Below are 15,636 nucleotides of genomic sequence, written 5' to 3' on the forward strand. Positions count from 1 at the left end.
TGAATTTTATAAGCAGAAAGAAATTACTTTCAAGAGCCAGGCGCAGTGGCTCACACTTGTAACCCCAGCACTTTGGGAGGCTGAGGCGGGCGGATCACAAGGTCAGGAGTTCGAGACCTGCCTGGCCAACATGCTGAAACCCAGTCTCTACTACAAATACAAAAATTAGCCGGGCGTGGTGGCGAGCGCCTGTAATCCCAGCTACTCCAGAGGCTGAGGCAGGAGAATCGCTTGAACCCGGGAGGTGGAAGTTACAGTGAGCTGAGACCACACCATTGCACTCCAGTCTGGATGACAGAGCGAGACTACATCTCAAATAAATAAATAAATACATAAATAAATAAATTACTTTTAAGAATCACCAATAGAAATCTGTCTTTCCATCTTTTTTTTTTTTTTTTTTTGAGACAGAGTCTTGCTCTGTCGCCCAGGCTGGAGTGCAATGGTGCAATCTTGGCTCACTGCAACCTCCGCCTCCTGGGTTCAAGCAATTCTCCTGCCTCAGCCTCCTGAGTAGCTGGGAGTACAGGTGCCTGCCACCACGCCTGGCTAATTTTTTTATTTTTAGTAGAGACGGGGTTTCATCATGTTGGTCAGGCTGGTCTTGAACTCCTGACCTCATGATCCACCCACCTTGGCCTCCCAAAGTGCTGGGATTACAGGTGTGAGCCACCGCGCCCAGCCTTTCCTTCCATCTTGATTGCAGTGGTGATTACACACGTAGACATTCATCAGAACTCATCAAAGTATACACTTAAGTCTGTGCATTTTATTACATGTAAGTAACACCTCAATCTGAAAAGTATCAGGGCAACACCACACACTGCAGAGGGGCAGGGCTCCTCCGGCAGTTACTCACTTCCCTTGAAACAGAAGCTCAAACATGGAGTAGTCTTCTGTGACTAAACTTGTTTTCCGCCCTCCCAACTTCCAGGAAGAACCTTCTTCTGAATAGGATTTGAGGTAACTTAGGAAACTGCTCTCAATACGGAATTTTAAAGTTGGTGAGGAAGTCGACAGAAGGGGAAGTCACAGTAGGAAAATCAAGGTACTATCAGGATGAAGTCAGCACGCAGAGCAAGGCCAGCGAGGCCCAGGCGCCAGGCCTTGGTCCCTGCCCACCTCACCCAGGCCAGCCAGACAGCACGGACTGCCCTACAAGGTCACCTCAGAGAGACGGGGGTGGTCTCTCACTGCTGGCTTTTGATGAGCCCAGGAGGGCTCAGCCTTCACTATCCTCCCTAACAGGCATTTGGGGTGCAGAGATGCTGACGCCTGAATAAGGTTGGGATTCGGGGCCCTTGGGAACACTGGGCACCTGGTGTGTGGGTGGAGGGGCAGGACCGGCCGCAGCCATGTTTCCCTTAGAAACAGACTGCTGGAATTAACGAACTAAACAAATGAATCAAGGTGCTTCACCCCCAAAAAAAGTGAGTTTTGTTCTGCCTGGAGCGATTGCCTTTGGGAAGCCACCAAGGCCACCTGCCAACAGGCAAATGCTGTGCTGCCGTCTGCCTGGCTGACTCCGGCCCTCCCAGTCCTGCAAGCTCATGGCCAGGACGATAACGATGACAGGGGCAACACCATGGTCCTCGCTGCCCTTTCTGGGGCAGGAGGGCCCAGAAGACTGATAAGCCAAACCCAGGGCCGCCCTCGGCTGCTTATCTGCCCGGCACCTTTCCTCTAGGTCCTCTCCTCCCACCAGTACAGGGGTCTGGGAGGGGGTTGCAGGGGGTCCTGAACCACAGATCCCTGGAGACTCAGTGGGAGCAGCTGTACCAGGAATCAGGCACCACTCCGCTGCCGTAAGTCTACGTGAGAGCCACTGGCCAGCTTCCTCTGACTTCCCTGTCCCCTCACCCAAATCGATGACATCAGGAGCTAATGGCCCAGGCTGCCCTCCTGCTGCAGTGCCCATAATTCTTCCGGCAGGCCCCGCCCTGCACTCCACGACCAGCCTGGGTTCCTCATCCTGGTAACCTGACAATGGATTTCGTGGGGCCCACTCTCAGTGCCCGCCAGCCTGTGTCCTGCCTGGCCAGGCAATGAGTACCGGCGACAGGCAGCTGCCTCACCCCTGCATGACCCCCCAGCCCAGGGGACTCAATGGCGCGGTCATCAAAGGGGCAGCTGTAGATCTAGGAGGGACGTGGAGGGGGCTAGCCCTGGGCCTCTGGCATTGTGGAGGCTGACCTATAGAGAACAGAGCTGGAGCTGGGGAGACATGAAGTCTGCACGTCTAGACCCCAGTGAGGAGCCCAGGCTTTCTAGGCACAAGCCCCATGGGCTCCCCGGGCCCAGCCCCTAAGAACCACGGCAGCTGCGCCAGGCCACTCCTGTCTCCACTTCCATACCCTCCAAAGGAGAGGCACCTCCCCCGTCCCATGGCATCTCCGATCTGAGGACCTGCCACCTCCCAGAGGACCGGAGGCCCTGATGCCCCAAGAATTGGGCTTGGAAAGAGGTTAATATCCACTGCCCCAAGTGCCAAGGTTCAGAGGCACTAGTCCAGGACACACAGCAGCGGGGAAGTGGAGCCCTCACTCCAGCCTGCAGTCTGGGCTCTGTCACTGTGCTGTCTCTCCATCTTTCCCTCCCCACAACCAGGGCTGTGTGCCCACCTAACACACCACACACTTCCCAGAAACAGGAGTCACATCCTTTTCAGGGCTGGTAGGGTGGCTGAAGATGGCCCAAAACCTCCTGAATGGAAAAACCTTGATGGGGAGACTGAGGGCCAAGGCAGAGGTTTGTCCAAGGTCACCCCCAGAGTGGCAGATCCAGGACCCTGGGCAAGATCTTCCTACTGTCCAGGCCTCTCCCCCACCTCTCGTGTGGCCCAGCACCCTGGACTCCTCCATGCCCAGGTGTGCTCCCCCCAGGCACGCTGGGGGCAGGGTGGGCAGCAGGTGCCCCCCGCCAGGATAGTGGCTCTTCCTCCGGCAGACCTTCAGCCCTCTGCTCCTGGCAGGACACTGTGGCCCTCCTGCCCACGTTGGTGCGGGTTGAATTTCACGGCCCAGCAGAATTCCCAGGCAGGGCAGCCTGGCTATCCTCCCTGCTCTCTCGGCTCTGAGAGCATAGACCCAGCCTCTCAGCCTGGAGTTGTGGTGAATTCACGAACAAGTCTCCATCTCCAGAACCTTCCTGAAGAAAACAGCTCTCCAGGCTAGGGCAAGAAGCCTGTCCCTACAGTGATACAACCACCCCTCAATAACCCCGGGCACCACCTGGCACCCACTGGGGGCCACCAGGGAGCCCACCAAGCCCACTCCGGGCTTGGACAGAGGGCAGGCCTGGAGGAAGGCACATCCAACCCCACTGACCGGCATGCACCTGGGGCCAGGGGCCTGCTGCCACTGCAGAGGTGAGAAGCAGGAGCAGCAAGACCTGGTGCCCATTAGTCATGGGGGAAAAGCAAAAGGGGGAGACAGGGACAAATCCAGGCCTGGGTGGGCTGCCTGTCAGGGGGAGTGATATCCAAGGAGGAACTGGTGGTCAGAGTGGGGTGGGGGATACCCGGTACAATTTGTTCATGCCTCAACACCAGCCACCGCGGGCCTGCCAGCCCTGTGTGCCCTCCCTGGCCCGGAGTCCACAGGGCGCAAAAGGCTGACCGCACAGGACCTCCCGTGAGAACCCTACGCTGCAGAGCTCGTTCTCTTGGCTTCCAGGCCTTTTTATACGCTGTCCTGCTGCTTGGACATGCCAGTCCCCACCCCTGCACCTACCCAGCTCCTGCGGCACTCAGCTGTCACCCATCTGGGACGCACACCTGTCCGAGGCTCTAGATCAAGGTGGGAGGTTAGTCCTCACTCCTTTCAGGGGCTGGACAGCGAGCTGAAGGCCCGAGCCCAGCTGCACCCAGAAAACCTGCCATTTGGAACTCACCTGACCATCCAAGCCCAGCCCCCAGTGCATGCGACAGATGAGGCAGAGATTGTGCCGTACAGAGATCAATATATATAAAGTGCCGGTACAACGCTCTGAAAAATAGTTTTGTCCCAAAATCCAGCGCCTAGGGTGCTCCGGGCCTAGCCTTTGCCAGTGAGGTCCAACGGCTGCAGGAATGGGGGCAGCGGCAGCTCGTCCAGGGCCTCGGGGAAGCGGCCTGGAGAGATGGCGGTGACCAGCACCTGCATAGCGCGCGCGAAGAGCGAGGGCGGCGCCAGGCCCGCCAGCCACTGGAACTTGTCCTCACCCAGCAGCCGCTGCCAGCGCGGCCGGTCGCCCAGCAGCTCCTGGCGGGCCGAGCCGGCGGCACCCACCGGGGTGTACAGCGCCAGGAGGTCCAGCAGCAGCAGGCGGCGCTGGCGCGGCTCCCCTGGAGCTGAGGCGGGGTCTCCGGCGGCGGAGGGAGTGGCCCCGGCGTCGCGGCCCAGCTGGCGCAGCAGCAGCTCGAGAGGCGTGAGGCCGCCGCCGTCGCGCAGACCGGGCGAGGCGCCGTGGCCCAGCAGCAGGAAGAGGCACTCGGGGCGCGCCAGCTCACACGCCACGTGCAGCGACGTGCCACCGCCCTCCACGCGGCTGCAGCCACGCCGGTCCAGCACGCGCGCCCGCTCCTCGGCCGGGAAGTCGCGCAAGGTGCGCAGGATGCGGCGCAGAATGCCCACGCGGTTGTAGCGCACTGCCAGCGCCACGTGCGGCCCGGGAGCCGCGCAGCAGCGGAAGCCGGCACTGGGCGGTGCGAGCGCGCGCCGCGGGAACGTGGCCAGCAGGTAATGAGCGTACGCTTGGTGGTCGTGCACGAGCGCGTAGAGCAGCGCCTCAGAGGGCGAGTAGGCGGCGGCGCGCCCGCGCTCGTCCCAGTGGAAGGCCTCGCTGGCGCGCATATCCTCCAGCAGCCACACGGGTAGCAGGTCGCGCACCGCCTGGTAGAAGGCGAACGACGACTTGCGGCACTGCTTCTGCGCTCGCGAGCGCGCCGCGCCCGAGCCCTCGGGCCCGCCGTCCGCGCCACCCCCAGGCCGCCGCGCGTCCCACGGCATGCTGTCGGCGGGGCGTTCCTGGGCCTCAAGGCATGGATCCCGCGAAGGCACACCTGCGGGGAAAGGAAGAGGCCACGGTGAGGCGCGGGGAAACTGGGGAGGCCCCGGGACTCCCCTCTGCCCCTCACACAGCCCCTCCGGTCCTGGCCCACCAGGCCTTCGTACCTACCTCCAGCCTCGGCCAGGCCCTTCCAGTCACCCTACAGCTCCATCTCTCCGACGCCCAGAACCACCGCCTCCATCCTTGATCTAGCTGTACCTGTTCTCCCTCCTTGAAACTGACTTGCTCTCTGGCACCTCTGCTGGAAATGCCCTTGCTGCCCATGCCCTCAAATCTCCCCTCCCCTCTCCAACCCAGGGACCCACTGGAAGAGCTTCTGTTCCCACCTAAGCCAGGTTCATACGACCCCAAATAAAGAAAAGGCCAGGGAGGGGATCAGAAAGCTTGGGCCCACATCTCAAGCTGAGGCAAATCCACTCTCCAGCCCAAGCGCAACCCTGACCCTGACCTCCGACCCCAGACCACTTGGAGGCCCCTGGAGCCTCTTCCTGGGCTGTTCAGAGGCATGATCCAGACTCAGACCTACCTGGTTCCTGCACCGCGATCACCTAGTTCCGGGGATGTGGGTATATCACAGTCCCTGGCCGAGCCTCAGCTTCATCTGTAAGAAAGGGGAGGGGTGGACGACGGCTGTGCGGGCGGGGTGAGCCTGGGGCGTGGCACCAGCCCTCTATCCAAACATGTTTGCTTACACGTTAGCTCCTGGGAGGAGACAGGAGGGTGAAAACAACCTGGAGACCGGTGTGCACCGCACTGCACAGTCTGCCATCCTCTTCAGGTCCCATACCTCTCTTGATCTCCCCAACTACTAGATGAAGCGGGTACTGCCATCCCACTTTCCAGCAGGGCACAAGCTTCTCCAATTCTCCAAGGTCAGCAAGCCACGGCAGAGCCAGGCCTAGAACTCAGGTCCCCTGCGTCTCAGTTTGGGCTCATTCCAGAATTGGTGGGGACCCCCAGCCCACAGGCAATCGAGCTTGAGCCCTGACCCTGCCCTCTGAGTCCCCAGCCCCGACCTGAGCCTAGGCGTCTGACCTCTGGCTCCGTCCCAACCTCCCTACTGCCTTCTTTCAAGGGTAAGCCCTTGGTCACAAGGGGCCTGGGACAGAAGGCAGGCCGCGTCCACACACACTGACTGGGTCACTATCACTGGCAGTAACTGAGTTAAAGAGAGCGGCGCGGTGCGGGTAGGCTGTGGCCCGTGGGCAACACCGTGACTGGAGCCCCTTCCCCAAGCCTGGGCCTCCGGGCCCCAGATATGCCCTGTACCGGCACGCGTGGGGCGCCGGGCGGGTTACGTAAAGTTCGGCCTCCCCACGTCACCGGGCAGAGTCACGGCCGCGGCTCGTGAATAAGGGGGTTGGGCCATCGAAGGCAGCGCCGCGCCCGGGGCCACCCCCCACCTCCTACCCGTCCCCTCCCGGCCTGCACGGCCAGACGTCGGGCGGCGGAGGGTCGCGGGGCCGAGCGGGGCGTCCGCGCGCAGGTGGCCGGCGCAGCGAGGGCTGCACCTGCGTGCGCGTGTGCCGGAGGAGGAGGGGGCGGCGGCCGCGGGCGCGGCGCGGGGGACGGGGACTCACCATGGGGGGCGCGGGGCCACAGGCCGGGCGTCCCCGCCCCTGCCGCGGACCGGAGCGCGCGCTGTCCCCCGCGGGCGAGCGGGCAAAGGTCCCACGACGGACGCACGGGAGGGAGCCACCGCCGCCCGCGCCCGCCGCAGCCGCGCTCTGAGCCGCCGCGGCCGGATCGCAGGGCGGCGGTGCCGTCGCCGGCGGCGGGCGGGCGGGCGGCGGGCGGCGGGCGGCGGGCGGCGCAGTGCGGCCCCGGCCAGGCAGGACAGCGGGACCGTCCGCCGCCGCCATTGGCCCGCGCCGCCGGCCCCCGCCACCACCCATTGGCCGCCGCGCTGCACCATTGTTACGTCACCGGCCGGCGGGCGGGGCGCACCGCTGGACCCGCGGAAAACTTCGGAGAAACTTGAGGGAGCGCCGGCGGGGAGAACGGAGAGGAGGGGCGGGGCCGTGGCGAAAGGGGCGGGGCGTTGATGGGCGGGGGCGGGGCTCCCGGAACCCGAGCTGCGGGCGAAGAAAGGCTCCGAGCTCCGAGCTGCCCCAGCCCGGGAGGGCGCCGCTGCTCTGCGAACTCGGGCGCGCGCGTAGGTGGCCCGCCCTCCGCCGTGCGTGACTTTCCTCGTCGCGTCCAGCTCCCCTTTTCTCTGACCTTCCGTGACCTTGGGAAAAACCTCCGGGCTGCTACCCCATCTGCACATGGGAGGGCCGGGGGTAGGAGCCGCGACCCCTAAGGGCTCCACCGCCTTCTGCCCGGCCAGGGTCGTGCCTGGCGCGCCCCCGCTCCAGCTGACCCGCGCAAGGGAGGGAGGGGCGGACGGATGGGGACAGCTGTTTAGGAGCGCGCACTGCGCCCATCTCGGCCTCAACACTCATGTTTCCACTTCGTTTCACGACCACCAGCCACAGTGGACACGATGATCCCCAGTTCACCCGCCAGGAAATCAGGGCTCAGAGAGGTGGCCTCAAAGAGAGGAGCGGCCAGGAGGGAAGCCGGGGGTTTGCCCTGCGGTTCTTCCCACATCTGGGCGGGATAGATTCGATTGGGCCTCGGCCACCCCCACCGTCTCCGTCGGGGGTTCCAAGGTTTGGGGTCATGACCTAGGGGGCTTAGGAGCCTGGGTCCATCTCAACTAATTTATGGCCTCACTCGCCCCCAGCGGCTGGGAATTCTAGGCCCATTTTACAGATGTGGACACAGATCTGGAGAGGGGCAATGACTGCTCAGCCCCCCACCCATCCTCCCAGACACGACCTGCCACCTGGAATCCCCGCACACACGTTCTCAGAGGCCAGGCAGCCGGGGTCTCATGGTGAAATCCCCACATTCCATGCAGGGGCTCTTTCTGGTTCCTTCCCTAGAATGCTGTCCCTGCCCTTCCAGTACTATCTCACCGGGGAGACCCTCCCACTCCCCCACTCCGCTCCAACCAAGCAAGGCCTCTGCCTCGCCCCGGTGGGAGGGGCCTCGTCCAGAGGGCACGCCCCTGCACACACAATCAGCCCTGTCCTGGCTTCTCTGTGTGCCCCAGCCAGTCAGTCTGGGTGGAAGTCTTACCTGGGCCCTCTCAACAGACCTAGGCAGGCCCCTGTCCCCAGCCCAACGAGCTCAATCACTTAAGCACACACGCCACAGAGCAGTCCTGAGAGGCCAGGTGGACAGTACCATGAGGCAGACAAAGCTGTGAGGCCCAGAGAGGGTCAGGCCACCCCAGCGCAGGTAGGCACTCACATGTATCCTGCCCAGGCTGCCATGCATGGACCCACCAGGGGGATGACCAGACCCCACCAGCCCTGCCCCACCTCAGGGCAGGGGACGTTCCAGGCCACGCCATCTCTCCCAGGGAGTCCATGGCAACTGCCAAGCTTACAGCAGCCAGGTTGTCAGCAGGAGTAGAGGTACAGAGGGCACTGGGCCTGGCATCCGCACCCGCCTTTGCCTCAGCTCCACATGTCTCCTCCTGTATCTAGGCCTATCTCCCTAGGGCTTCTCCCATCTGCCAGTTCTGGATGCCTCTGAGTACGATGGCGGGGAGAGCAAAGTGAGTGAAGGTCCTGGAGTCAACAATCGGCCTTTGGGAGCCCCAGACCCTGGGGGACATCTTGGGGAGATGGTGCCCAGGTGGGCTGTCTGTGGCTCAAGGCTCCCCTGCTCTCTTGCCCTCTTCGAAGGCTGGAGTTGAGATACAGCCGTCTCCATGGCTACTGGTGGAATGAGGGTGAAAGGGCACCAGTGGATGCCAGGCTGTGCACTGGGCCTCAGGGCGGGTCTCTCTCCACCCCTTGATGTCTTCCCTGCCCCCGTGCCCTGACCTGCCCTCCTCACTGGGGATCCCAGAGGGTTTTTTTTTTTTTCCCAAGACAAAGTCTCATTCTGTCACCCAGACTGGAGTGCAGTGGCGCAATCTCAGCTCACTGCAACCTCCACTTCCCAGGTTCAAGCAATTGTCATGCCGCAGCCTCCCAAGGAGCTGCAATTACAGGCATGCACCAGCACTCACAGCTAGTTTTTGTATTTTTAGTAGAGACGGGGTTTTGCCATGTTGGCCAGGCTGGTCTCGAACTCTTGGCCTCAAGTGATCTGCCTGCCCCAGAGACCTTTTTCTAAAAGCCAAGTCTGACCCTGTTTCTCTGCTGCCTAGAAGCTTCCTGTGGACATGGACATAGCCACAAAGTCCAGATGGGCAGAAAGAGGCATTTCTGGCAGAGGGCAAAGCAGGGGCCAAGGTCTGGAGTGTGACACAAAGGCTGCAGAGGCCACCTGACTGGCCAGGTCCCATGGGGCCTGGAATGCCCGGCAAGGATCCTGGATTTTCCCCTGAGGCCCAAGTGGAGGGGTTGGGAAGTGGTTTCACTAGTGAATTATTTTAGACACACATACAAAGAGCATCATGATGCCTGGGAGCCCGGGACCCAGTTGAAGGAGCAACACACGGGAGATCGGAAGCCCTGCGTGCCTGTCCCCTCCCTCCCCAGCCAGCCTCAGTGTGAGTCCGCATGCGTCTTTCCCACTGTAAGTGCAAGTGGCAGCAGACATAGTAACACTCCCTGCCATGGGGCTCCACAGCACTGCCTCACCTCAGCCTCTTGCCTTTTTCTCCTGAGGTCACTTTTAGATCCAGCCCCAGGGGAACCCCCTGCATTGGGTTGCAGCTGCCATCTCTGCTGCAGTGTCTTCTGATGAAAGCTGTCCCCTGTGGGCACGAGTGTGGACATGCTGCACCTCCTAAGGCAGCAGTGCCAAGGCTGATGGTGCCCTCCACGGTGGTTTCATGGCATCGCTGCTGCACTAGAGGCTGCCCAGGGACGTGTGAACAGCTGTGAAGGGGCAGGTTCCTCAGGGAGGGAGGATGGGCTGCGGGGAGGGTGGCTGGGGCAGGGGAATGGGCAGAGCATGACTTCCAAACACCTAGGAAGCCCCAGGTGGAGGGCGGAGGGGGGTCTTGCCATCTTGGGATGGGAGTTGACCTTTGACCCCATCATGCTCCTGCTGGGACCTGACCCAGGCACACTCCTCTTCCTCTGGGAGGGCTTGTCCCACCAGGGCAGGGGTCTGTGTGTGCCCAGGCAGGGAGCCACAGGCAGTAGGGGGAGGCTGGGGCTGCAAGCACAGAGGCCCCGGAAAGTGTGTGAGGACGCTGGGGAGTGGGAAGGGCCCTCGGAGGGGTGGTATGGCCGGCTTAGGTTTTCTCCGCAACTCTAGTTGAGAATGCACTGCAGGGAGACTGAGAGGCCGCAGCCACTGAAGCCAACTGTGCTGGAGCAGGCGGAGGGCACCAGGGGTCCCTGGAGAGAAGTGCCGCCTCCTGCCAGGCCCCTGACCTATAGGTGAGGGTGTGAGCAGAAGAGGAGAATCTAGGAGGCCTCCCGGGTATTAGGGGAAAGCTGAGCACCTGGAAGATGGCAGAGCCAAGAGGTGTCCATGGCCCTGGAGATGGGGGGCATGAGTATAAAGAGGGCGCTTGGAGTGTGAGGCACCAGGGATGGGAGGTGAGAGGCCCGAGGCCCCAGCCGGGGCTTCCAGGAAAGGAGGTGGGAGAGGGTCTTGGGGCCAAGAAGGCACAGGGCTCCCCGAAGCCAAGGTGTCCCAAAAATAAGGGAGCGGTCAGCTGGGACAGATTCAGATGTGGCAACACATAGGTCACAGTGCCCTTTACAGAATGTCATGGGGTTAGGGGAGAAACCTGTTTGGAGAGAGTTCAGGAGCAAGCAGGGAGCGGGATAGAGCTGTGAGGACAGGAGAGGAAGGGGCAGGCTTAAAGAATGAAACGGTGGAGATAACACACGTGCACATGCATGTATGTGCACTCAGACACGTGGGTAGGCCCACACATGCATCTGTGCATCATGGGCGGCACACTGTGTGTGCATGCGTGTGCGTGGGCAGCATGCTGCAGCCTGCATTTGTGTGTCCTGTGTGTCCATTATGTGTGCAGTGCGCTGATGGGCAAAAACGCTGACGATGCAGGCCAGCTGATAACCTGGAGGAGGCCGGCTGGAGTGGGGCCTGCCACACGTGAGGGGTACCCTGGGCTGGCGGCATGGGCAGTTCTTCTTGGGGGGGGCAGCATGTTGGGCACAGACACAGAGGAGGGCACAGGTAAAGGTGCTCGGAGACATCTGCTCTGGTGGCTTCTATTTTCAAGGCCATCTGCTGAGAATAGGAAGGGGTGGAGGGTGGGGAGGGGGCTGGAGGAGAGGGCTTCATTTGCTGACTATACTGAGATCCTCTCTGACCTGAGCCCCTGCCACCCAGCCAGGCCTGCGGAGCCTGCCATCTGCGCAACTGGGATGGGACAGGTGGCCGCGGCCAGGAAGGCACCACAGGTGCAGGCAGGAGGGCAGGCAGCTTCCTCAGGGAGGGGCTGGCACCAGACATGCTGGATCCCCCCTAATCAGCCACCCACCAGTGGTGGGACTGGGCTGAGCACCAGTCACTTATCTGTGACATGGGTCAGGTGGATTTTGGGTGTCAGAGGGAAGGTGTTTCATGTGGCAAGACTGGCAAGGCCAGCATGTGGAGTGGCTAGGACCGGGTGAGAGCCTGGGAGTGTCCCAACACTTGCCCCACCTCATGCAGGTTCTGTCCTTCCACTGCCTGGCCAGACCAGACCAAAGCTCACCTGGCCTTTAAGACTGGCACCTGCACCAGGAGCCACTACTACTCCCTCCTACGGTGGCAGGCTGGGCTCTGCCCCACCGCGTCTGCAGCCCCATCAGCTGGTCTCTCAAGGCTCAGCTTTGGGATGCCAGTACAGACCAAAGACAGGACAAAACCAGTGGAGACAAGGGACATCCTGGGAGCCGAAGGGTCCAGCATGTATAGCCAAGGAGTGGCGTCTCAAGTGTGCAGGGAGCCCCCAACATAGCTGGAAGATCGGCCCGGGGGAAGATGGGCGAGGGCACCATAGGTTATCCACATGCTGGCCAACAGACACGTGGAGATAGACATTCAGCTTTGCCAGGAATCAGCACGTGTACAGGCTCCTGGCGAAAACTGAGTAGCCTGGGAAAGCCTGTGCTGGCCGGGTTAGGACTCAGGCACTTGCCCCACCAGCAGGGAAAACTCGCATGCTTGGGGGCCCGGCAGATCCTTCTGTAGGCATCTTATCACAGGTGAATACCTGCCTGTGTACTAAGTTACATATACAATACAATGCTCACTGCTGTGGATTTTGTTCTCTTGCATTTTTTTTTTTTTTTGAGACAGGGTCTTGCTCTGTTGCCCAGGCTGGAGTGCAGTGGTGCAATCATAGCTCACTGCAGGCTCACTCTCCTGGGTTCAAGTGATCCTCTCACCTCAGCCTCCCAGGTAGCTGGGACTATAGGCACATGGCCACCACACACAAAAAATAAATTTTTTAATTTTTATTTTTGTAGACATGACACCAGGTCTTGCTATGTTGCTCAGGCTGGTCTTGAACTCCTGAGCTTAAGCGATCCTCCTGCCTCAACCTCCCAAAGTGCTGGAATTACAGGTGTGAGCCACCTCAACTGACCTAATTCTTTAATGTTTCATAAAATAATTTAGCAGCCGGGGGCAGTGGCTCACACCTGGAATCCCAGCACTTCGGTAGGCTGAGACAGGCAGGTCACCAGAGGTCAGGAGTTTGAGACCAGCCTGGCCAACATGGTGAAACCCCGTCTTTACTAAAAATACAAAAAAAAATTAGCCAGGCATGGTGGTGGGCACCTGTAATCCCAGCTACTCGGGAGGCTGAAGCAGGAGAATCACCTGCACCCGGGAGGCAGAGGTTGCAGTGAGCCGAGATGGCGCTACTGCACTCCAGCCTGGGTGACAGAACGAGACTCCATCTCAAAAAAAAAAAAAAAAAAAAGAATTTAGCTGAATTTTGTATTTTCTTTCTTTCTTTATTTTATTTTTATTTTTTGAGACGGAGTCGCCCAGGCTGGAAGCTCTGCCTCCCCGGGTCACGCCATTCTCCTGCCTCAGCCTCCCGAGTAGCTGGGACTACAGGCGCCCGCCACCACGCCCGGCTAATTTTTTTTGTATTTTTAGTAGAGACGGGGTTTCACCATGTTAACCAGGATGGTCTCGATCTCCTGACCTCGTGATCCGCCCGCCTAGGCCTCCCAAAGTGCTGGGATTACAGGCGTGAGTCACCGCGCCCAGCCTTATATTTCATGTCTATTTCATTATTAAAGCTTTGAAGAGAATACAAGTGCATACCAAGTACTAGGGAGATAGAGTCACTGCTGCATCTTTAATAAGGAAAAGCTGGAAACTACCTAGGTGACCATCAGAAGGGGTATGGCTGACATGGTCATGGCGAAGCCTGCTGTGACTTTGCTGCAGCTTGAAGAGCAGTGAGTCAGAAGGGGCAACGGAGACCGGAGGGCCTGGCCCGGCCCAGGTCGCACAGTGCAGGGCAGTCCCAAGGGTGACAGCGGCCAGTGCGCGGGCGCGCCCTCTACCCACATGCCCGACCCGCCGGGTCCCTGCGTCCGCAAGATCACTTTCCGGGCCCGAGGCGGGGAAGGGGCCGGGACATGGGTTGGGGACTGAGCGCCGCTGAACTGCGCCATGGTCGGAGAGAGTTTGCAGGGGCGGAGGTGTTCCCTGGTCGGACCCTGCCGACCGCCCTCGGGGAGAGGCGAGGCCCTGGCCCGTGACGGCTGGGTCCGGGCCTCAGTATCCCCATCCGCTCAGGGGAAAGCGGGCGGCAGCCCGGAGCCGGACCCCAGCGCCCAGCGCGGCCCGACACCGCCCCCTGGCGGCCGCGGACGTCACTGCGACCCGCAGCCTCCGCCGAAGCCGGGCGAGGGACCCCCGACCCGGGCGCACCAGGCTGCGGGGGCGGGGACGCCCAGCGCCCTGGCCCCGGGGGCGGGGTTCGCGGGCTGAGTGCCCACTCCGCTCTCCCCTCGCCCCGCGGCCTCGGCGGGCCCCCCGCCCACCAGGGTCTCCACCTCCCCCCGGGTGAAATGGCCACAGTCCCGCCATCCGCGCCGCGGCCACTGCGCCTGCCCCCGGCTGGGCCGATCGGAGGTCCCGGCGGGGCGGGCGGGGCGGGCGGGGCGGGCGAGGCAGGTGGTCCGGCGGGCCCCTTCCGGGTTCCCCTCCCCCAGCCGGAGTCCGCGGACCGCGCTGGGCGCAGGGAGGGGGCTGTGCGCTCCTCCGCTTCCCGGCCTTCCCAGCGGGGCCGAGCGCCGACCCCCGCCCAGTCGGGAGACGCCCTCAAGGTCCCAGGCTCTGCTTCTGCCCGCCCGCGGCCCGCGGACTGCGGGTGACAGGGTCCCCGGTCCGAGCCCCATCTCCCTAGGAGAGCGGACCCCAGCGCTCCTGTACCCTCCACCTGGTGGCCGTCCACGCAGCCCGGCCTTCTCGCGCGTCCCAACTGCCACTTCCCTTGCCTTCCCCAGCCGCACGTCTACCAGGCTCCTGTGTGTCTGCCTGGCTGGGACTTCCGCATACTCCAGGCCCACTTCACAGGTGCAGATGCTGAGGCCAGAGCGCCTCAGGAGCTGGATGCAGGGGAGAGCGTGCGGGCAGTGTGGGGAGGGACTCGGCCTAGCCTTCCATTGCAGCTCCTATCCCTGCTGCGCCACCCCCTCGGCCTGTCATCTGTCCCCATCCAGGAACCCCCAGGACACTGTCAGCAGAGCCCACTGAGGGTCCAGTGCTGTCCAGGTGGCGGCATCAGGATTCCCAGGAGCCACCCCTCACTATGCCACCCTATGTCCGTATGTCCAGCAGGGAGCTGAGGGCCTGGAGGGGTGCGGAGGCCCTGCCAGGAGATGCTTTCCTCAATGCCCATTGTGAAGGGAGCAGAGGGCTGAACTGGAAGGGGCTTCCTGGCCCCAGGAGGGCAGTGATTAGGTAAACTGCCCACCCTTCAAAAGTGATGGACAGGAAGGGGAAAGGTGGAGGGTGGAGGAGCTGCAGGTTATGCCGGTGACCCCTGAGAGACAAGGAGATCTCCACAGTGTATCAGTTCTCTTCTGCTGTGCAACAAACAACCCTGCCAGGGTGGCTTTAAACAGCAATGATGTAGGATTGCTTGCGGTTCTCTGGATTGACTGGATGGCTCTTTTGCTTCCTGTGGTGTCCGCTGGGATCACTCTACAGCTGTAGGGATCTGGAGGCCCAACTGGAGTGAAATGTCCAAGTGGTTCATCCACATGGCTACAGTTGGTGCTGGTTGCCAGTGGGAGCTCAGCTGCCTCCAGCATGGGCTGCCACCCTGCTTCGGTGCTCCTTTGCTTGGCTTCTCCACGTGGCTAACTTGGTCTTCCTCACAGCATGGCAGGACAAGCCCCAATGTGCAAGAGCTCATTAAACCTCTGCTTCCATCATGCTTTCTAATACCTCATTCTCCAAGACAAGCCCAGAGTTCACGTGGAATGAGACTCACAAAGGCATGAATCTCAGGAAGCCTGGTTTATTATTATGGGCATCACAGCTTAGCACAATGATGGGGAAGCAGTGGGGACAGATCGTAGACAGCAGACCTTCCAGGGCCAGAACAAGCAGGGAAGGCTCCTGGAGGAGGATGGG

At 61.4% G+C, this 15,636-nt stretch overlaps 1 protein-coding gene across 3 annotated transcripts; it reads right to left on the bottom strand.

Moving 5' to 3' along the window:
- Positions 1-749: 749 nt before the first annotated feature.
- Positions 750-6,884, bottom strand: ANKRD9 (ankyrin repeat domain 9). Of its 3 annotated transcripts, XM_034938197.4 has the most exons (4): positions 6,630-6,884; positions 5,742-5,947; positions 5,576-5,650; positions 750-5,041 (listed from the first exon to the last, which is right to left on the bottom strand). In XM_034938197.4, the coding sequence occupies exon 4, from the start codon at positions 4,986-4,988 to the stop codon at positions 4,035-4,037; it is 954 nt and encodes a 317-aa protein (XP_034794088.1). In that variant the 5' UTR covers positions 4,989-5,041; positions 5,576-5,650; positions 5,742-5,947; positions 6,630-6,884; the 3' UTR covers positions 750-4,034. The 3 variants fall into 3 exon arrangements, with proteins under 3 accessions (XP_034794088.1, XP_034794086.1, XP_034794087.1); XM_034938195.4 differs by lacking the exon at positions 5,742-5,947; XM_034938196.4 differs by lacking the exon at positions 6,630-6,884 and having other exon boundaries at positions 5,742-6,544.
- Positions 6,885-15,636: the final 8,752 nt, after the last annotated feature.

This window comes from Pan paniscus, chromosome 15 (assembly GCF_029289425.2).
Source record: "Pan paniscus chromosome 15, NHGRI_mPanPan1-v2.0_pri, whole genome shotgun sequence".
Classification (NCBI taxonomy): domain Eukaryota; kingdom Metazoa; phylum Chordata; class Mammalia; order Primates; family Hominidae; genus Pan; species Pan paniscus.

What these genes read in the sequence shown, in the direction of transcription:
- ANKRD9 (XM_034938195.4), bottom strand. Translation starts at nt 4,988, where the DNA reads ATGCCGTGGGACGCGCGGCGGCCTGGGGGTGGCGCGGACGGCGGGCCC.